At 39.3% G+C, this 23,250-nt stretch overlaps 3 protein-coding genes across 5 annotated transcripts in view; 2 read left to right on the forward strand and 1 right to left on the reverse strand.

Moving 5' to 3' along the window:
• Window positions 1–5,978, forward strand: part of LOC140939247 (C3 and PZP-like alpha-2-macroglobulin domain-containing protein 8) — a 62,244-nt gene extending 56,266 nt beyond the window's left edge. For all 3 annotated transcript variants that reach the window (XM_073388825.1, XM_073388824.1, XM_073388826.1), the window contains exons 28-36: window positions 174–333; window positions 1,010–1,248; window positions 1,387–1,545; window positions 1,939–2,010; window positions 2,384–2,535; window positions 3,181–3,268; window positions 3,759–3,930; window positions 4,832–4,897; window positions 5,425–5,978. In XM_073388825.1, coding sequence (XP_073244926.1) covers window positions 174–333; window positions 1,010–1,248; window positions 1,387–1,545; window positions 1,939–2,010; window positions 2,384–2,535; window positions 3,181–3,268; window positions 3,759–3,930; window positions 4,832–4,897; window positions 5,425–5,435 — 1,119 coding nt within the window. In that variant the 3' untranslated portion in view covers window positions 5,436–5,978. The remainder of the gene's footprint in view (window positions 1–173; window positions 334–1,009; window positions 1,249–1,386; window positions 1,546–1,938; window positions 2,011–2,383; window positions 2,536–3,180; window positions 3,269–3,758; window positions 3,931–4,831; window positions 4,898–5,424) is intronic.
• LOC140939250 (aldehyde dehydrogenase 1A1-like) overlaps window positions 1–23,250 on the reverse strand; it is a 199,714-nt gene that overhangs the window by 155,316 nt on the left and 21,148 nt on the right. The window lies entirely within an intron of this gene.
• Window positions 19,083–23,250, forward strand: part of LOC140939248 (ovostatin-like) — a 70,529-nt gene continuing 66,361 nt past the window's right edge. The window contains exon 1 of the mRNA XM_073388827.1: window positions 19,083–19,280. Within this exon, the coding sequence (XP_073244928.1) occupies window positions 19,216–19,280 (65 nt within the window). The 5' untranslated portion in view covers window positions 19,083–19,215. The remainder of the gene's footprint in view (window positions 19,281–23,250) is intronic.

Genomic DNA, 23,250 nt, shown 5'->3' on the forward strand with positions numbered 1-23,250 from the left:
TCAATTTTTTTCTTTTTTTTTTTCTGCCAAATTTGCAGGACCACGGTCTGTCGAGACCCAGATATTTTGCTATCATCATGGACAAGTGACGTAACCACTTGTCCTCTCTATAAAGGGCGAGCTTTATAGCTTTGTCAACGTAAACTAATTTTTTTCACGTTTGAATTTTTCAGAGCAACGTTATCCAAGGTGCACTAATTTGCTTGCGGGATGCATCTTCCAATGTCACTGATTCATATTCGTCGGCCTTGTTTGCATACACCTTCACCCTGGCCAAGGATCCCACTGCCGCCAGTTTATTCAAGGCGCTCCAAAGCAAAGCCATCGTTGAAGGTCAGTGTGGTCCATCTATTGAACGTTACCTTTTTTGAAGTTTTGCACACCAAGAGTAGCAAATTGAATGGCATTTTTACTTTTGGGTAGTTAAATGGCAAGTATCCTACTCATATCCGGCCTTTTGGTCCTACGTTTAATCCTCTTGTACAAAGTAAAGTTTAAACTTCTACCACAGAGAATCTATGACATAATTATTTACACTAAGCACCTCACTCCATAATATTAGAAACGCTGACTTTATTCTCCCTCAATTTTGCTCGAAACTCGCTACTCAAAGTCAATCGGGCATTTAATTATCTTCTCTTGATTCACTTAATTCTTTGCTAGCATCCAAGATTTTTTCTTTTCTCGGTTGCTATGAAAGAAAACCTAACTTCGGAGACTGTAGCTTCTGGACATTTTTATGATTCCCTCAATATCAAGTCGAATTTGAGCCTGGGAATGAGTTACATACGTCTTAACAGAAGTAATTCTACTCGAATTTGAAGTCAATTTTCAACTGTTTCTGTATTTTTCTAATTAAAAATGTGCTTGTCCCCCTAACAAGTCATGTCAAAGGATTACATGTCTAAACTATTTTTCTACTGTCCCGGACAATCGGTTTCGGCGCACCCTGCGACGTCAATCTCAGAACAGAATTAAAATGTAAATGTTATGTTGTTCATTTATACAGATGGGCTGATGCATTGGGAAAAAGAAAAAGTGGCCCCACCCACCCCACCCAGTGACGAGTTTGTCTGGTGGTTTCCTTATTATCGTGCTCCAGCCGCCGATATCGAGATGACTGCTTACGCTTTGATGACGTACATCTTACAGGCTAAGGAAGATTCGTCGCTGATTGGTCAAGCTATGCCCATCGTCAGGTGGCTAACTAAACAGAGGAATGCTCTGGGAGGATTTGCATCCACACAGGTTAGTAGAGTACACAGAGCCCTTACTCTGTTTGAAGGACGCTTTGATTCCTTTGTTCATGGTTTGGTATAAACATACGGTATGCAATGGAGTTGCCAAGTTAAATGATGAGGTTGTTCACGTCATGTATCGTTATAGGACACGTGTGTTGCATTGCAAGCCCTGAGTAAGTATGCCAAAGAAGTGTACTCTAACAGTACATCACTTTCTGTTCGGTTTGGAGAGCAAGGTGACCAGAAGTTCAGTGCCGAGTTTAACATCACTGAGGACAACAGAATGGTGTCACAGAGAGCTGAGGTAAGCTATATAGGATGGTGCTAATTTTCCCTTAACTGCGGTTGATTAAGACATCAGCATGTTTGTGTTCACAGTGATCACATCCACACACAATTTGTCATTATCGTACTTAAGATTAAAAGCTCTTCATATTCCGTTTTCTAGAAGAAAGAAATTTCACCGCGATTTCTTGTATTGATAGCTTTTAGCATCTGCTTGCCCCTTGAGAAACCACTTGACCTTGCTTTTTCCTATCGGTCTTAAGGCGCGTACAGAAATGGGCGTGGGTACTCAGCCCGCCTTGCTCATTCACCGTTATTGTTAGAGATATGTCCCGGATTACCAGTTCCTCAAGGTCATTGTTTAAATGTGTACAAGTGTGTTAACATGTTGATCTAATTATCCATTTCTCAGGTTCCTTCGAGCATTCTACCCATCAAGAAACTGCCATTACAAGTGCAGGGAGAGGGCTGTGCTCTAATGCAGGTTTGTTGATCTAACCCTTTAATTTTTCTTTTTTCCTCGTTCACTTCCTTTTTACTTTTCCCGTTTCTCTGATGATGTTGTGGACTGTAGGTAAAACCCGCGGGGAATAGCTTGAAAGATTATGGTTAAGTTAGCTGACGTGTTTTGCAGCCATCTTTAATGTGTGACCGCGACCACTGTGTAGAGGTCACGTGATAAGTTATTGAGGGAACCCTTTTTTTTCGGCGAATTGACAAGCGACTGCTTAATACATCTGTTAAACTTAAATCAAAGCAAATAACGAGTTCCGCAAAAAAGCAGGCAGAAAACTACGATATTGGCTGGATTATTTTTGGGCTTAAAATAAAATGTGCTTACTTCGCTTTCTGTCCAGGCGGATGTGTCGTACAATATTCCAGACGTAAAAGAAGAGCCAGCGTTCGACTTGAAAGTAAAACTCAAACTTTCTGAAGATCTAGTGGATCCTCTTGCAACAGAGACGGGAGAGTTTCTGTGTATGCCTTTGGAAATGTCCATCTCAGCCAAGTAAGATCCATTTTGTTTACATTTTCAGTTTTTTGTTTTTTGTTCATTAGAGAGATAGATTCACGCTTTCTGCAAACGTCGATAGGCCGTTTCCGAGTTTCCCAAGCCTCTATTTCAAAACGAGGCTACGTGCATTTTATATTCTCATGCAAATGAAGCTCGTTATCACAAAAAAGGGTTTTTCACTTAACCTCGTTTTGAAAGTGATGGTTTTTTGAAATTCTGAAATGGCCAGTTGGAAAATTTTGCAGAGTTTTTATCTGTTCATATTCTTGTACTGCAAAAAATTGTCAAAGTGAATCAGTTTTGCGCCATTTGCCATCGTAACTTCTAAATCTGTCTGTCTGTTGTTTATGCCTCCAGTTGTAATTTTAGTCTATTTTCAAAAAACAGAATCCCTGTACTTGAATTTATATGTAAGGTGTTTCTTTCTGTATGTTATTGTATTTCTTTTCTTTTTTCTTATGTTATTTGATATCGCCTTTATTTAAAGTTTTGTCCTGCCTAGATTAGCACTATATCTATTTGCTGGGACATAAAGTATTGTTAACTTTATAGTCCTGTAAATAAATACATTGTTGTTGTTGTTTGTTATTAAAAAAAACCTTCCAAGTTTTTTATTTGGTTTGGTGTCTGCTAATTTAGGTGGCTGAAGGAAGACTCGTCTAACATGGCGGTTATTGACGTTAAACTCGTGTCAGGGTATCAAGTGGACGAAGAGAGCTTGGATAGGGTAAGTGTTAAGTGAATAATATTCCAGTAATCGGAGACCTATGTTATGCGCACGGCATTGCCAGGGGCCAAACATTGCAATTCGGTATGAAGAAATGTGTGATGTAAAGTAGTTTTTAGTGCCCGCGGTCATAGAATAACGCATTTTCGATGTGATTTTTTGAGAAGCGGAGGTTGTCTAATGTTGGCGTAAGTTTGTGTGACAATCCTGTTAATACGGACACTTTCTATGGCCCCTTCGGTGTCCGTATTAACCCTTCAAACCCTAAGATCGAAATTTGAATTCTCATTTGTTGCTTCTATTCATTTCCACCAAAGTAGTGGGGAGAAGTTGATAAAATATTTAGCAAATTCATCCTGTGTGATCATGTCCTTAATTCTCATGACCACTCTGTTTTACAAAGTAATTAGATTACAAGGAGAAATTTGATGTTGATCACTCTTAGGGCTTAAAGGGTTAACGGGCTTTGGCTGTACATGTTTTTTTCTAGTTGATGAACCACGCTAAACTTGGAATGAAACGATACGAAATTGAGGGCCAACACGTGATTCTGTACTTTGATGAGATTGACAAGGTGTCGTTCGCGTTCAAGATTTATCAGTCAACCCTGGTGGCAAAAACTAAACCAGCCTCGGTCACCGTCTATGACTATTACGAGACTCGTAAGTACACTGTAGATAGGCTTCTACAAAGCTAATAGGAAGATACAGTAGAAATGCGCGTGTAAGAACCTACAGTTTTTAAAGTCTAGCAAAAAAGATTTGTGTTTTGGGGTAGTTATTGGTAGTTTAGGCTAGGTAGGTTTTTAATTAACTAACTAATTTCTATGAAGGAAATATAGTTATCGAGTACTAGAAAAAGAAATATAATTGGGCTTGGTTCTTATATATACAGTATTTTATGATGAACCTCACTAAAATGATATGTGGGATTATCTCTATAACAAGAGTTGTCACGTAAAAACAAATAAAATAAATAATATAGTAAATAAATAAATCGTTTCCTGTAATGAAAACTTGCAATCTCGAAGTCAAACGTCTTACTCATAATTTTACTGTATTTTACTTGTAAGAAACTGCTTGATCCTTCTTGTTCTTATATTTTTGGGGTATTAAAGTGGCAAATTTCTGGCAGCAGCTTCTTAAACCACTAGTCGGTTCTTACATGAGGGTTTTAACTGTATCATGAGAATTTTAGCGGTGAACTGTTAAAAGTTTTTTGTGACCGGGGATGGTGCAATTACCAGATGAATTGTCCCACAAAACAAAACAAAACTTGATCACCCACAATATTACGAGAGGTCACTTGCTCCGCAACAACAAGAAATATCCCCCTCCCCCCCCCTCCCACCACCACCACCACCTTCACCACCACCCCACAGTGGCATCTGTCAAATTTATTCAGGCCAAATTAAAACTAAGCCATCATATAGAATTTCTTTTACTGCTTACTTCCATATAAGTGAAAGGTGTCGATTGACGTCATCTGACCTGACATCTCCATCTTCTTCAACCGTAAGTAGAAATTCATTTCTGAATTGTGCTTTTTGTTATGTTTCAACAGATCTTTCTGCAACGGTCATGTACAAAATCACCGAGGACATGTGCTCACCGGATTTCGTTCCAATCGGTTAGTTTCTTCATTGTAATAAATTTGAAATAACATGCGCGTCATCTTGCTTGTGGAAGTGAGAGTAGACGTTCTTAGGAACGCGTTTCTCAGGCGTTTCTTCCCCATAGTCGTGGAAAGCGAACCGGTGACAAAGCCATAAGCACGTCTGTTTGAGAGGCTAGTTAAGGGTAGGGAGAGAAAGGACCTCTTTTGCTTCCTCCCCTGTCCACTCCCACCATTATATTGTCACAAGAGTAGTAGAATGTCCCGTAAGCTTGTCTGCTACGCTTTGCGTCGTCACGGGACTTCATGAGGAACGTTGCGTGACGACACAAAGAAAGGCTGCGTAGGGGACTACCCGTGAGCGAATACCTAGCCTGCGAGCACGCTCTTCCGGGGCCCTTTGGCGCACTGACCCCCATACCCCCGTATGGCACTGCTCGTAACATTATTTGGGAGCTAACCATTTATTAGAATGTGCTTTGTCCCAATGGCTGCATTTCGTTGCTAAGCCTTATGCTGACTTAACTCTTTTCTCTTTTTAGATCAGCCCTGACATCAGAGACGAACAGATATTCCTTGTTTATATAACGCCGAAAGCTGCGTATACGTCCCTACCATGATTTATGTCGACTAATGAAATTTTTATTTTTTATTTTGCCAATTTTAATTGTTTTCACGTGATTTTTAGATTCAGAGTTCATTTACGGCTTAAAATGGCTAAAGAAAATTATTGAAAACGAAGAGTACAATGAAGTACCTCAATCACTGTCAAACTAAGAAAACCGTGAACACCTGAAAAATTTCAGGAATGTTGATTGTGTACTGGCCAATCACAATAAAGTTCAGGATACGCAAGCAAACCTCAAAACCACAAACTAATTACCGTTGCTGTTTTTGGTTTAGTTATCTCGCGCCTTATTGGCTTATTTCTCGCAACACAATAACATTCTATAAATATTTCTGGTGTTCACAGTTTTGTGAGTTTCACAGTAAAAGCGTCAACTTTTTAAAGGGGTTTTCTGTGATACCAAAGAATGAATTTTTATCTCTGTGTAGTCGCAAAGCAAATTAAAACTACTCAATGCTTTCTAATGTATACGTTTTGTTTGTTTGTTTGTCTGTTTTGTTCAGATTCTTCCGACTCAGATTCCGTTGCGATTCTAATTCCGCTTACAACTCCGAATATTGATTTTCACAAGGTCATAAGCGCTCTCACAACTCCGACTCCGTCGCTATTGAAAACCACCCTTAAGCTCCCTAATACAACCAAACTCCAACTTTAGTGACCGTGGATAACATTTTAAAGAGGTGGGGCCGAGAAATCTGGCCGAGACTCATATGTATAACCTCAACAAATACAATAATTTCATGACGTTTAAATACAGCATAAAAGTGGTTTATAACATCGCTTTTCTGGTTTTCTCTGTTAAGCATCGAATTATTTTCATTTTAAGGCTAAATTGAAAAAAAAAAAGTTTCTTCTCCGGATTTCTGAAAAAAAGGCGGGCGCATTTTTTTTCGTTATTTCCGTCGTTTTTATTATTGCCACTTAAATGCTTTATTTACAGATTTTTACCTTCTTCCAGGGATAAGTTGGAGTCCATCATTAATAAATGAAAAGTCAGATATTGATAACACAAATTTGTTCCTTTTAATACATGTTTTGACCCTTTCGCCCCTTAAACGCACAAAACCGCCCATGCGGATCCACGTCCCTTCTACCGAATGTGACGTCATCAGTTTTAACGGTCAAGGACAGCTTTGTCTGCTAACTTGTGCACGGTGAAGAGATGTTTCAAACTACACCAGAATGAGCACGATTCAGTCAAGGAGACCGGACAAAAAGGCAAGACACAATGTGACATTGACCTGACAATTTCAACGAAAATCTAGTTCCACCACCCTTGCTTCTATCTGATCCTAAGATCTTAAAAAACTTTCCCAAAAACTTTTTCTACCAAAATGAAGCCTACCAAATGTCCAGCAAAAATGAGGCAAGAAATAAAAGTCAAGACTGCTGTGTCACATTGCTTTCTGCGCATGCCCGAACTTCGAAAGCTAATATTTTGCATCTGGATCAGAAGGCTGCAAGTGTACGACTAGCAAACGGTTTTATGGTAAGTTTTTGTTCTTTTTTCGGCAAGATTTTCAGGGGTGGGTGAGTTAAACAACGCGATGCGTCACAAGGTGTATCTCAATAGGTAGGGTGTATTGAAAACGTCAATAAGGGACTCGGCATTTAATAACTGCTTCGTTTCATAAAAATGAAATAAGGCCTTTTACGCAAGATTCTAGAATAACTGGTGTTGAAAGAGATATAAACGCTAGATATTGTAGACTATAGATATTGTACTCGTTTGACAATAAAAACAATGACCTGACAAAGCTTTGTTGTACTCCAACGCGATTTCACATTGTTCTTGGCAAACGGTAAGTCTCGTCTTAGCTGGTATTATAAACATGATTCAGTTTTCTTCAGTGCTTGATTGAGATACTTCAGATTCCAATAAATGGTACTGATTTGTTTGACAGGGATCAAAAATGGGTTTCAGAGTGGCTTTTCTGTTTTGTTACTCTAACTGCAGCCAGGAATCTGCTACCAGGTTAGTCTTCACTCGTGTTTATTGTTGTACTGTAAAATGTATGCTTCAAAGAGTCAATCAATTCTGGCGTTGCATAAGAAGGGTTTAATCGAACCAAGCTAATTACGAACGAAATGGCATGAAAACGTGGTGAATCAAAATATAAATTAACAGAAGAGTGCCTCACTGTCTTGCGCCCATTGTAACTCGAAAAGTTTCTGGACTGCATAATTATGAACTGGACGGCATAATTATGCGAAATATGATAGTCACGTCGCGTCGTTGATAGGCATGTATTCCTGGGAGCATAATTATTAGAAATCAGAAACTGAGCGCGTTGTGAATCAAAATATATAATGATATATTGATATTAAAAGAATCGGGGGTGGAAGCGGAATCATGAATCACGAATCAAGGTTACAAAACTTGTAGGAATCATGAATCTTTGTACTTCGGCTCGGGAGTCATGAATAACGAGTCTCTGAGAAAAGCGCAACAAAATAGACGTATGAATTAATTGCATTCGATCCAGGGAATGCAGGATATGGCGTTTCCGAGAGTGCAATTTTCAATTTGTTTTCCAGTGGAGCATGCCCTCGGACCCCCTATATAATTCGTACATTCGGGGCTGATAGTCCGCCTGTTTCTCCAGTGACACTGGTGGTTAATGTTTAGTAACAAAAAACACCATATCTGGACAGAACAAATGATGATACAGAGAAACAGTGGTCAAGAAATCTATATAATTCTGGACAAAAACAGAAGTTTGAACACTCCAAAAAAACTATGCAAAACGAGACAAAGTAGCCTCTGAGAAATTCATTTAATGAATGGGTCATAAAAAGTCTTCGTGAATCATGAATCTGGAAGAAAATTCTTGTAGGAACCATGAATCATTGAGGTAAAAACGACAGGAATCATGAATATCAAGATTCAAATGATTCCGCTTCTACCCCCGATAACAGAAGAGCGCGCCATTTTTTCACGCCCATTCCAACTGTGAAAACAACTTATACCGAAACGAAAACTGACGTATTTATGCATTGTATTTTCTTACAAATAATCACCGTTATTTTCATTGTATATTCCTTAATCTGGGGACAGGTTTATTGTAATTGGCAATAAATGATCTTGTTTTCATTTTTTTGGGCTTGTGCTGATCGTGCAAAATAAGCAATGGAACGGTCAGTATATAACACGGACTGCGGCCTTTGGACCACGGAATGCAGACTGGGTATAAAACAGGGACTAGATATAAAATGCGGTGTACGGACTAAGTTGGTAAAAACTGTGCTGATTGGTTCTAGGTAAGGTAAAATAAGATCAAAAGATCGTTAAATAGCACAACACTTGAGTTTCGATCAAAACCGACAACCGCATACAAAACCATCAAAATCGACGATTTACACAGCTCAATTTTCACAAAACCCTGGTCTAGATCTCAAACGTCGGTGATATGTGGAACATGTTGACTAAACAAGAACCACATCATCATTTTAGATGTTAATATCATCACAGTATCAGCACTATATATGGATGCTATGGTCGTAAAACCGGCATATTTGGCCTAGGACCCTCTAAGAGAATTCACAAAGATCCTCGATTAAATAGCAATAGAGGACATTGGGGGAAATTTTGCATCCGCAAAAAGCTCTCCAGTGTAATAGACCTCCATCAAAATCCAGAATCCCACATTGCAGTTTGACCTGGATTGACTGTAAAAAGAAACATATAAAGTAGCCTAAGGTGTGACTGCACAAAGACCCACGGAGGAATCTAATCCGCACAGCTTGTTACTTTTTTTGTCCTTACCAAGAAGTCATTTCAATTTGTAAGGTAGTCAAAGACAGACCTGCACGGACTCCCAATGTGGTTTTTGTGGACATCAAAACCCACTACAAGCCGACTGAAACGTTTCAATATACTAACACTTTACCTCGTTCCACCCTCCCGGGGTAAAAATAGGATTAATAATAATAATAATAATAATAATAACTTTAATAGTAACATCCTCGTGAGGTTTTTCAGGAACTATTTACAAACTATTTCCAATTTATAAAAGCAAAAATGACAATAAAAACTCGAAATCACAATTTATGATGGTGTTCTACTAAAATCTAAAGCTTATGAAGGAAATGTCTGCCTCAATAGTGTGTCTTTCAGGGCGCGCTTGAAAGATGCCAATGAGGCACTTTGCCTAAGTTCATTATGCAAGTTATTCCATATGTAGGCCCCTCTGTAGGAAAATGTGCGCTGGCCTATAGCCGTTCTCTATAGCGGAATCTGCAAAGAGTTCCGTGTACGAGTGTTACGAGTATGTATATTTGAGCGCTTGGTAAACTTGCTCGTTAAGTATTGAGGCGCAAGATCGTTCTGACATTTAAAGGTCAAAACGGAGTCTCTATAGAATAATTGTTCTTTAACAGGAAGCCAGTTTAGCTCTCGAAGCAAAGGTGTTACGTGGTCAAACTTCCTAGAGTTATTTAAAATAAGAAATAAGATTGCTTAGAACAAACTCTTAAAAAACACATTTGAACAGTGCCTTGCGAACTTTAAACAACGCCTCAAAGCCCGCGGGTATCCTTAACAAGATACAGAAAGCTCCTTGTCAGAGATCAACTTTGACTTAAGACAGTCAGCGCTAAAACAAAAGCCAAGAAGCAAAGAGACACTATTGCCTTTCGTTACAACATATGACCCAGAGGTACAAGATCTTAAAAAAATATTGATGGCATAAACTGGAGTCAAAAAGAAAATCAGCCTCTGCTGAAAACAATTTCTAAAAGACCTCCGATCATATCCTACAAAAGAGGTAAATCTCTAAAAGACATGCTTGTAAGAGCAAAAATTTAACTTGAAGGTGGTTGCAGATAATGCGACACAACCACAAAAACCACATTGGGAGCCCGAGCAAGTCTGTATTTGACAGTTCCTTCTAAACTGGAAAAACCAAAACCGAAAATCACATGCTAAAAGACGGAAAAAGGGGAAACCGTAACGGACAACAAAACCGACAAACCAGGGCGTAAGAAGCTAGGGCGTTGAAACGAGTGGGCTCGAGCGATCTAGCTGTGATGCAAGGGTCTCAGGTACTACCAAAGAGACAAAACAAGATGGAAGACATTATACTGCATCGTCAGAGAGATGATCCAGCGGACGTTGGCCATTATCCCGTGGCATACATTCGCTGCAAGAAATAGGGAAGGAACAAATTATTTTTTCTCACGTTCGTTTTCTGTTTTGTTCAATTTTTCCCCTGCGAACAAATATCTGTATTGAATATAGTTCCAACTCCGTGACCTGTATTAAATTAATTCATTTGACTCCTAAGTGCCTGTTCCCGAGGCCAAAGACTTAGTGGTCACCTTAGCAAAGTGAACAATATCGTACCTTTCTGTGTCAGCCCGGATCAGGGTGATTGATCCGTTTAGCCAAATGAAACGAGAATATAATACGATATTGGACGATGCAGACTCTGCGAATCGAAATAACTTTGTCCCACCTCAGAGCTTTACATGATGCTCTCCGGGAAACTTTTCTCAAGGTGACCAATATATAAAACTAAACTGCTAAAAGACACAGAAACCAGGCTTAGGCGCCCGCTGATTTCAAACTGATAACTGTCACTTGTGTTAAAGAAAGAATTGTGGGTAGGGAAAAAAATAGGGAAGGGGGGTAAGATAGTAATTCTGTCTACATCCACTTCTACACAAATCCCAAACCACAAGACAAGCCAAAAAAATACGACATAAGCAAACAACAAAGTAAACAAGCTATTAGAAAGGGGAAGTTGAGAAAAGAAATGTTTGCTAACTCGGTTTTCATAACTCCAGGTAGATTTATATAACATGCAAATTCAAACTGAGTATATTGCAAACAAGAAAATTATACAGAATTATGCACAAATGAAAAACCAATTAATGGCCTGTAATAGCTATTAAACCATTAAAAAACAAACTTTTGAGTGTGACCAGCAACCCTAGCCCACTTGTATACTTCATGTCCAGTATGATTCAATTTCGTTCTTGGTTAAATTTATTAACTGCAGCCAGGCTTAATGAAACTTGATTAAAAAAGTACTTTCCTGTTTCCTTGTAACTACAATATGTAATATTAAGAGAGAAGATATAATGCTAGAAATACTTAACAATTATTCGCCGAAGGTGAAGTTAATATATACACCTTATTCGATGGTTTAGCATATAATACGTGCGGATATTTTGCGAGTTGCGTTGTATTTTTCCGAGCCCCGCAGGGGCGAGGAAAAATACGAACAATGAGCAAAATGTCCGCTCGTATTACATGCTAAACCATCGAATAAGAGGTTTATTATTCCACTACAAAAAAAAATTAAAAGCAATTGGCTTCTATTTTTTGGTAAGAGTATTCAGAGACATCCTGATTCTGTCTGTGAGAATGACGTTGACAATTAGCAAAATGTTCGCGCGTATTATATGCCAAACCATTGAATGAGAGGTTAATTATTTTACTGCAAAAGAAAAATGGTATTTTGGCTTCTATTTTCTAATGAGAGTATCCAAAACATCCTGATCCTGTCAGCCACAGTTTCTCCTTTTGCATTTGCCGGTATTCGCCCTGTTGTAAACCGGTTAAACCAGGACACTACGGTGTATTACGGCTTCGTATTTTCCTTGTTCTCTTGACCTCATATGGTAAAATGACATAATAGTGGAATAATTATGTTGAATAATCCCCGAGACAAAGTCGAGGGGATTATTCAACAACATTAACTGAGCCTGAGGTGAATAATTCTTTTAGTATATTCACACGAAGTGATCTCAACAGAATCAGAAAGGAAACCATTAAAAGACGATTAGTTTGATTGACGGGTGAATTCATGCGTGAACACGAAGCCGTAAACAGTGGATGCGCAAAAGTTAGATTTTTACAGTACCTTCAAACATGGCAAATGATAGTTTTAATCTTTTTGTATCGAGTTTTGTAAGCCTAAGCATCATCGGTTTAAAAGAAAACGCCGAAAATTTAAATTACTACCCAATTCTGAGAAGAAAAGTAGGGCCCTATTTGTTTCTGTCAACTCACCGTGAATGAGAAAGTTTTCTTTGTCGCTTCTTGCAAATGCTGCCAACAGCGGCTACGATCAAGGTGAGCGTTGTTTATCTCCAATGTTCTTTGCCTTGTTAACTTGCTGGCACGTACAGTTTTCGAAAATATTTGCCTTCCTCTTTTCTCCATAAATTAACTTCTATTTATTGGCAAAATTGGTCTCGCGAGAAAATCCCGAAATCACAAAACAGTGACAAAGCGACCTCGATCTCCTCTGTAGTGGTAAACATAGCTTCGAGCGTACAAAAAGTCAGTAAACCACTTCACAATAAATCACGCTGTTTAAACACCATGAAGTCTTTTCTTGCCTTCAAAGTCATCAGCACTTGGATATTCGTGTATTTTCAAAAAGGCTTTACTGTGAAACTTTGGCAAAACAACCAATTCACGAAAGTGATTTTGCTCTGCTTTATATTCACCGCCTAGAGACCACACTTTCTATGGGTTTACCGGCGTGATAACCCACTTGGGATGTTGGGAGAACACGAGAAAAGCTTGTAAATCACGAGCTGAAGGCGAGTGATTTACAAGCTTTTCGAGTGTTCTGCCAACATCCCAAGGGGGTTATCACGCGGGTAAACCCATAGAAAGTGTGGTCTATTGCTTTTATAAAATAACTTTTGGTAGAATGGAGTCTTTTAGGTAAAAAATATGGTTTTAGTACCGTGATCAAGTCATGTCTTCTCTCTAAAGTCATCATAAGCCAATCATGACTCACGATTTAATGGCGCTGAACTTTCTCTAAACTCAGTTCAGTCAAACAACAAACAGCAGCACTTCAAAATACGAGTGTTTGCACTCATTACATGATAAGTTACGAAAGCTGTTTTACAGGAAAAGTCAACCTTTATTCATGCGAACGTACAATGAAAGAATACGTTCATGGTTTGTTTACTACAGAAGTAGATGTACTTTGTTGAGTCGATCCGTAAGAATTTCGTGCCTACAGACGGAACTGGCAGCTATTGTAATGGAGGACTTCATTCACATTTTACAAGCCGCAGTGGTTTAAGATCTGTTTTCTGGACTTTGTTATGATCAAGAAATGCTGCGGTAACGACGTGGCTGCATTTGCGAAGTTGTCGTATGTAACTTTACGATGGAAATATGTCAGTGGCGGAGAAAGGTTTCTTTGCCGTAGCCACATATTGGCGTTAATATTTGTCGATTTGTAAAGTCAGGTGGTTTGAGGTAGGTTATGGCATCGATATCACCGAATAATTTGTGCAAATATTGGAAAAAACCAGCCCGAAACTCTGACATCTTTCATCATCGTTGGCAGTTTTGTTTACAACCTACAGCGTCCGATTTTGTACCATATCTTGATCAGAGATCTCTTTTTGGAACAATTTCTTTCATCAAGGAATTTAATTTTGACATAAAATAAATCAAGAATGCTAAAACTATCCGTTTTGTTGCTGGTTGGCACATGGTTAAGTTTTCCTGGAGACGTTCTACGCCAGAAATTCACACAGTTGTTGTCTTTCTCTGCGATTTGGCATCGTCGTGAAATGTAAACTGCTTTTCAGCTTTGCGCTTTATTACTTCTAAAACTATGGCAGTAATAAAATGTGGAAACCAATGCTTTTGATATTAAGAAGGGCTGGGTAAGTAACTTGTTCTGTTTTTTAGCCTTTCTAAAATCATTGTTTGCAGATCAATAGCCGGTTTTGTTTATGGCTCGCGGTCCAGATGCCTTTTCTATGGGTTTACCGGTATAATAAACCACAGGTTTTTGACCAATCAGATCACGCGTACTATCTCAGTTATTACGTTATAGTCCGAGATAACTAACCAATCAGATTGCTCGAATTACCAAGATCACTGAGTGTGTATATACTAATATACAGTAGTACGGCAATCAAAAGATAAGGCACCTACAGGAAATCGAGTTGATCCCTACTATTCTTCAGTAATTCCGTGATTCCGGATTTTAGCCTTTTGTAAAGAGCCCCCTCCCCTCAGGAAAAATCGGAGTGAGGGGCGGGTGGGGGTGTGAACACAGGCTCCCGGATTTTACAAGCCGGCAAAAATCTCCGGGATTCGGGAATTGGGATTACCTTACACAGAGGCGATAACTTTCATATCACAACCATGCCTATTTTTAATTTGAAACATTGTTGTAAACTTGCAACCTCGTCCCCAGGGCTTTTCCCTTAAAAAATGGGTGGGGCGGGAAAGGCCCTGGCATCGGCTGGTCACGTCCACAGCCTAAATATTCCTGAAAAGCTAATTTATATGCAACCCGCTGGTTTTGCGCTGACAGAAGTCGATAACAATGGAAAATACTAACATCGCGAACTATGTCAACATTTTCGCGTGTGTGCGATTCAAAAGCTTAAAACCCATTTAATTGCGCATTATTCAAATGCTGCAAGTTTATGAAAAGGCGTACCGGCTCTACGTTGTCACGTACAAAATATATCAAATGCTTCAGAGTTGAGACGAGCTGTTATCGACTAGTACTTTGACTGAACTTCAACGAGACTGTGCAAATACTGTACGATCAAGCGGAAAGTGATTTTGTCCAATGTCAAACGAAAATACGGGCCTTTGCCTCCAGGATTGAACTTGAGTGAAATAGAATTGTTCGTCAAAATGCTTTATGAAGTCTGGTCTTCTCTACCATCCGACCATGAAACAAACAAATCTCCGCACCGGATGCAAGTCAGCCCCCAACCTCGTTCCCAGGGTTCTCTCCTACCCGCCCTAGCCAGGAACGATAACAGGTCGCCTTTCTGAAACATTTGAAGACCTCTGATATCTTCTCTCTTCCAAGGATAAGTACAAAGGATTTTCCTTATGTTAAAGGGAAGATTGACTGATCGATTGGAATCAACTACAGCTTTGTCAGTTTTAAATGGACCCAAGTCTTTCTTTGTTGCCAGTCGTTTGATCGCAGAGGTCAATGAATTTTTTAAAAATACAGGTCATACAGGCTAAGTCTAAACCAACGCGTGTCGCTATGATATGGCTGAGAGTTGAGGTGAATAGAACTAGGCTGTGTACGGCGGCCCACTTCGCAAGAAATGAAATAAAATATCAGAAGAGTCGAGAAAGCGGGCTTTTCCAGTGCATACTTTATGCATGTCGATAGCTTGTTTGTCATTCATACCGCTCTATAAACAGAGGTTTACAAACGTTACTCGCTGCCCGCTTCATAGAAATCGAAGAAAAGCAAAAAACAGGGGCACCCAACGAGGACATAGTTCAAAACCACTTAACATAGCATTGTTGAACGTATTTTAGTATTCAAACGGTAGATATAGGCATATTTTTATCTCCTAAAAACTTTTCATCTGTTCGGATTTCCTAGCTGAAAGCCTAGTGATCCGAAAATTATAGGGATAAAAACTTACCTTCTCGAAAATTTCAGCCAGGAAAAGGCTCCCGAAAATTCTAGGTGGCCTTTTTTAGGATCAAAATCCGTTAAAAATGGGTAATTGTACCATTTTGTAGGTGTTCGAAAATCCTAGGAGAGGCAGGCAAGCAAGAAATTTTCCAACAAATGCTCCGAAAATTCTAGATCTCAAATCGTCTTCCGAACAGATATTTTCCCGAAAATTGCCGCTGGGTGCCCCTGAAAAAATTACCGTGGCCAGTATCTGTGACGAAAAGGAAATCTTGTAATACCTTTCGTTAATCATTAAGAGATATAAAAGGCCGCCCAAGATCGCGCGGTGTGAGGTCACGCTTAATTTTAGCTTTTCACATAGTGCTAATTTATTACACCCAGGATTTTGGGGTGTACGAGGGGACAAATGACCAGCCGATGCCAGGACCTTTTCCCGCCCCACCCATTTTTTAAGGGAAAAGCCCTGGGGACGAGGTTGGTAAACTTGCCCAAGGGCTGTCGTCCTAAAGCTCTAAAAGATTTGCTGTGATTTTCATGGTCAGGTTTAATTCAATCTGTTTAATAATTCTGTAAGGGCATTTATCATTGATTTTTCTTTTGAGTATTGTAGACTTTCTTGGGGCATGCGTTGCTAAGCCATGGTCTGAGACGAAGAATGTTAATCTCGTACCCAGATCTCACTCTGTCTTGCCCCTTTCCCTGGGCCGTGCGAGATCTGGGTACCAGATTAGAAGAATTTCTCCTTGGGGGAGATACCAAGGAGTAAATAAAGGCAGGGACCAAAGTTCTAGCTAGGCTGGATGCCCGTTTTAGTGAGACGTCCGTCAGAAGAGAGTTGACTGTACATTTGACTGCATATGTATTGGACTCACTGCTCAAGAGAGTGCGGTAAATTCACTGAATTCCCCAATTAAATGAAACAGGAAGAGGTTTGATCCTGCTCGGTTCCTCTGATGGGAACATAATAGCTGTGGTCACACTACAGACTTTTACCTAGGAAAAACCGATTTACCTTGGGCAAATTCATCAAAAATCTCCCGAGGTAAATTCATTTCGGGTTTTGTTTTACCTAGGTTAAAATTCTGGAAAGGTCACACTACTGATATCGGCTCCCAAAGTTTTAACGCCAGTTGAATTTTTTGGAGCGTAAATTCAAGAAGGCAAAATGCGCAGGGATCTAGCTGATCAAAGAGACGTTTTTTTCTTTTATCTCGCCGTTATTTCTTACGCTCAGTCAGCGTGCAAGGTGAAGAAAGGCGAAGACGTAGACGACTCGTGCTCCCAAAATTTATTTCACAGCGTGATCTATGTCCGGTTCTGTCATCAAGACCTTCGCCGATGAGCGTCTATTGGCTAGCAACCTCGGTATTTCATTTTTCCCTAGCTATTGCTTTGGGGTAGCTGTCAAGGTAATCTCTATTGTTTTCGAGACATATCCAAGAACCAGACGATAAAATTTCCCCGAGGTAAGTTACCTAGGGAAAAATCGGTCACACTTAAAAAATCGAGTTTCCCCAGGTAAACTGTCAACAAGTCGTGTGTACCTAGGTAAAAAGTCTGTAGTGTGACCACAGCTATTATCTTGACTATCATATTTCTCCCGATCCACACGTTTATTTAGACGTGAGCGCACAACTCTGTAATATTTCTGAACAAGGAGCCTGCATTGGCAAAGTTAATACGGGACTTGACACGTGCAGTGGTTACAGCATCTTCAATTTTTCAGCCGACACATGATAACTCGACTCCCCGATTCGTATATTTTCATTATAATTATCATTATTGTTATCATTATTACTCTTATTGTCATCAGTTGAGTAGGCGTTTGTTGGGTGAAGGGATGAAAAACGAGATCCACTAAAAACGCCTGCGTGGGAGCCTAGGGACAGCTATTAACCTTGGTGAATTCGTGTATCAAAAGCCTTCCTAGGGGCTAAGTGTGAGCCGGGTAAAAGCTCCAGTTGAGATGAGATTGAAAAGACGATAGGGGAAGAGTTCCCCCTTTCGCTTTTTTTTCCTGTTTTCTTCCATGCTCGTGCTAAGCGTCTACTGAGTCTGGCACCAGAGGGAGGGCACCATGCACCAGGGTGTTAGATATTCCTTTAAAAAAAAAAAAAGCTATCAATTCCTTCCAGAAATAGTAGTAAACAACAGATCACTAGAACTTCCTCCGTAATCACAGGAAGTTGATTGTTGACAGATTTATTATTGGATTCGATTTCTAACAGTTGCTTGATTTTGATTTTGCTTGAGTTTTTTGATTTTGATTTCTCGTTTTCTAACAATACTGATTCACATATCAACAGGCTATCTGCTAATTTCATCTTTCAAGCATTTGAAAGACGAGAGAAACATAGCTAATTCTACCGTTCCATTATATCTTCCGATTTCCTTAAATTTAACTGTTTATCATTATTACTCTTATTGTCATCGGTTGAGTAGGCGTTTGGGTGAAGGGATGAAAAACGAGATCCACTAAAAACGCCTGCGTGGGAGCCTAGGGACAGCTATTAACCTTGGTGAATTCGTGTATCAAAAGCCCTCCTAGGGACTAAGTGTGAGCCGGGTAAAAGCTCCAGTTGAGATGAGATTGAAAGACGATAGGGGAAGAGTTCCACCTTTCGCTCTTTCTTCCTGTTTTCTTCCATGTTCGTGCTAAGCGTCTACTGAGTCTGGCACCAGAGGGAGGGCACCAGGGTGTTAGATCTCCCTTTAAAAAAATAAGCTATAAATTCGTTCCGGAAATAGTAGTAAACAACAGATCACTAGAACTTCCTCCGTAATCACAGGAAGTTGATTGTTGACAGATATTATTATTGGATTCAATTTCTAACAGTTGCTTGATTTTGATTTTGCTTGAGTTTTTTGATTTTGATTTCTCGTTTTCTAGCAATACTGATTCACATATCAGCATGCCATCTGCTAATTTCATCTTTCAAGCATTTGAAAGACGAGAGAAACATAGTTAATTCTACCATTCCATTATAACTTCCGATTTCCTTAAATTTAGCTGTTTATTGCTTAATTAATCGGTAACACCTGTACAAAATGGTAATACTGAATAAACTTGTTGTTGTTATTGTTGTTGTTGTCATCGTTATGCATTAAAGATACGTGTGACGTATTGAATTACCGATCTTATAAAAGAGTGGCTGAAAGAGTAAACATACTCTTAACTTGGACGGAAGCCCGTGGGCGAAGCTCGTTCTTTCGCAAACATCTTCCTCCTATAAAACTACGAGTCGTAATCAGGTTCTATCCACAGTCCATCCAGTAAACTGCTTGTGAGGATCAAGCGACAAGCTGAAATGAAGACTGTATTCGTGATATTTGCTGCGTTAATGGTTTGTTACGCCATAACTCTTGTTGAGAGGTGAGCTTGTCACTTAGATGGTTTGTTTGTATTTGCCGATACTGAATTTAGGTCCAATCTCCAAATATGATGACCACACTTCTTTGCCGGCGCGAAAAAGTCATTCTACGTGCATGATGACTTCGGGTGCACCCAACGTCAATTTTCGGAAAATATCTGTTTGGAAGACGATTTGAGATCTAGAATTTTCGGAACATTTGTCTTGTAAAATTTCTTGCTTGCCTGCCTCTCCTAGGATTTTCGAACTTCTAAAAAATGGTATAATTGCCCATTTTTAACAGATTTTTACCCTAAAAAGGTCACCTAAAATTTTCGGGAGCGTTTTTTCTGGCTGAAATTTTCGAAAAGGTAAGTTTTGATCCCTATCATTTGTTTTCGGATCACTAGACTTTCAGCTAGGAAATCCGAACAGGTGAAAAATTTTTAGGGGATAGGAATATGCCTATATCTACCGTCTAAATACTAAAATACGTTTAATAACGCTATGTTTAAGTGGTTTGAACTATATTCTCGTTGGGTGCCCCTGTGACTTTAGCTGACCAATGATCGTAACGGGGATTTAGGTCTCTGCAGTTGGGGCTTTTCTTTTTGATGAAAAGTCACAGAGTTGAAGCTGAAATCGCTGTAAGTTAACTGAAATTTCCTTAAAATTAAGTATAAGTTTTTGAAAATTCAGTTCTACGTGTTGGATTTTTGCATAGAAGTGTCCGATCGTTAAACGTCATCCGTCAATTCAATTGAAAGCTAGTATTTCACGACACTCTGAAATGTCGCCATGCGTCTACTCACTCCTCCACGCGAACAGATTGTCTTGTTCCCAATTAATCATTCCATTCCAAAGACTACCGAATTTTTAAAACATTTTGCTAAATAGTGAATATGAAATAGCACACATCACTGAAAGTAATCAGTGCCGAAGGGTTTCATCAGTGCACCAAAATGCATATAGGCTTTTAGAGAAGAAGGGTTTTAAAATAAAACAGGGGCACCCAACGACAATTTTCGGAAAATATCTGTTCGGAAGACGATTTGAGATCTAGAATTTTCGGAACATTTGTTGTAAAATTTCTTGCTTGCGTGCCTCTCCTAGGATTTTCGAACACCTAAAATATGGTATAATTGTCTATTTCTAACGGATTTTTACCCTAAAAAGGTCACCTAGAATTTTCTGGAGCCTTTTTTCTGGCTGGAATTTTCGCAAAGGTAAGTTTTGATCCCTATAATTTTCGGATCACTAGACTTTCACCTAGGAAATCCGAACAGATGAAAAATTTTTAGGGGATAAAAATATGCCTATATCTACCGTTTAAATACTAAAATACGTTTAATAACGCTATGTTTAAGTGGTTTGAACTATATTCTGTGACTTTCGCTGACCAATGATCGTAACGGGGATTTAGGTCTCCGCAGTTGGGGCTTTTCTTTTAATTTTTGACTAAAAGTCACAGAGTTGAAGCTAAAATCGCTGTAAGTTAACTGAAATTTCTTAAAATTAAGTATAAGTTTTTGAAAATTCAATTCTACGTGTTGGATTTTTGCATAGAAGTGTCCGATCGTTAAACGTCATCCGTCAATTCAATTGAAAGCCAGTATTTCACGACACTAAATGTCGTCATGCGTCTACTCACTCCTCCAGGCGAACAGATTGTCTTGTTCCCAATTAATCATTCCATTCCAAAGACTACCGAATTTTTAAAAACATTTTGCTAAATAGTGAATATGAAATAGCACACATCACTGAAAGTAATCAGTATCGAAGGGGTTTCATCAGTGCACCAAAATGCATATAGGCTTTTAAAGAAAAAGGGTTTTAGAATAAAATGATACTTGTAAACGATACGTTATATTTCCTGATATCTCATGATTTAAAATCTAATTTTGTTTTTTTAACATGGCGAAAGCAAATCAAAACAGAGAAATCCCCGTTATCGCTGAACTTCTCGAGGACTTTGCCCAAAGGGAATAGCTTATCTTAGAAGATGAACGTTTAGTCTTTAGCCCTTCTTTGCCTTTTTTTAAAACTTTGAACCTCAATTTGCAGTATTTTAGCCAGCCATTTTGGGATAATTGAGGCGACAAGAGCTCGGATAAAATCTCTCAAAGGTGCTTTTAGAGCGTGCCGTGATAGCTGATTACGCGAATCAAACAAAAGTGTGCGCAATTTCGCCTTTTTTTTTCGGCAAACGGTTTTTCTTCAAACCAAGTATTTTAAACGGAAAGCATATAAGTAATTTTGGTTTTTAAAAGACAATTTTTTTGAATGCACTCACTCTGGGACTTGTTGAAAGTTATGAGTGTTGTGAGCCTAGACGTCCTGTCTGAGAACAGGAAGGGGTTAACATAGCCTCCCACGCAGGAGTTTTTAGGGGAGCTCGGGGAGAGATGAAAACGAGCTCTCCAAAAAACGTCCGTGTGGGAGGCTAGGGTTAACAAGTCAAGAATTCTGTTGATGTTTCTGTTGATATCTGTACTCAGATTTCCACGTAGATGTCATAACAGTATCCGTTTCAGATAAAAAATTTCCACAACTCCTCACAGTTAATGTCTATGACGTTCCATGCATGATGTAATCACAGCAGACCTGCCAACTCTCACGGTTCTGCCGTGAGTCTCACGATTTTTTGTTATTTCTCACGGTCTCACGACAAGGCTTCTCAATCTCACGGGTTTTGGGAAAAATCATTCTGAAATGATTTAAGTTGTTGAATCAGAATAAAAATGGAAATTAACGAGGAATGCTTGTGCCATAAAGTGAAAAACTAATAAAGAAGAACACTGTTCTTACTTTTTTTGTTGTGTTCAATAAACTTAATCGTTTTTCTTCGTGTCTGTCCGCCATTTTGAAAGGGGAGTAGGCCCTAGGAACGAGGTCTAATTCCCAGGCGTCTTCCATGTTGAGTTTCCCAGTAGTCCCAGGGAACACAAATAAAACATTTAAATAAACTGTTAATGACTTTCCTCGATGGAAAAGGGGTTTGTTTAATCTTGATCGGGAAAAAAATAGACTCTCACTATTTTTTATAGAATCTCCAGATTTTTTTTCATGGGTCTCCAGATTTTCCTTTATGAGGGGTTGGCAGGTCTGTCACAGGGTCCAGAGGAGTTTCGTGTGAATAAATGAATTACTTATTTAAAGTCTCACCTTAAAAAATGTCTATACCTGTCGCTTAGCACGATTAATTAGCCCAATGGGATCTTTATGAATCTACCATGAACGATTTCTTGGCTTCTTATCTGACCCAGATCGACTTTGTTGTTCGCCATTTTGAAAATCAATAACCGCAAGCCATATCCTCGCTGGCGCACGGCACGTCTCCCGAAGCCCTCAGTCTTTTGCGGTATGTAGAATGTGTAACGGAAATGTAACAAAATAACCATTTTTTCAGCGGTTTTCGACGGGTTTTGATGTTCTTCTGTTCGAAAAACACATCTCCTCTGGGGGGGAACTTTTCCCCAAACAGAGAGCCTGTTCACAGTCTGTTCACAGGCTACTCTGGACCCTGACCCTGTGCGTAATCAGCTCTTTCCCATTCTTTGCTCGGAGCAAGATGTGTCAACACGTGTATCCCGTTTCATAGCAGTCGGGTTTAATTTTCCTTTTCAAAGCACTTGATTTGCTAGGTGAAAATAACGTACTTGAAGCTCAAGAACAGTTTTGAGTCTTTTGCCTGGTGGTGTGAAGTTTTCAAAGAGCCACTTTCCCGAAATTTGGATGGGGGCTGCTGAAGTTGGCCTAATCTGCAGAGGCTGAATGGGCAACCGACTATGCTTCAGACTGTATGCGTGCACGTCAACTCGAATTTTCTCTCCATGTAACCTTAGTGAAGATTATTTGGATTTTTGTCGAAATATTTTGTCTTCGTAATTGTAATCTGCGAGATTTTTCACTGTTATGAGCACAATCTTGAATGTTTGGACGTGGAAAGATCGAAGTCATTCTGCTGGCAGGGTAACTTTTTACGTCATTCGA

The sequence above is a fragment of the Porites lutea genome, chromosome 5 (genome assembly GCF_958299795.1).
Source record: "Porites lutea chromosome 5, jaPorLute2.1, whole genome shotgun sequence".
NCBI lineage: Eukaryota > Metazoa > Cnidaria > Anthozoa > Scleractinia > Poritidae > Porites > Porites lutea.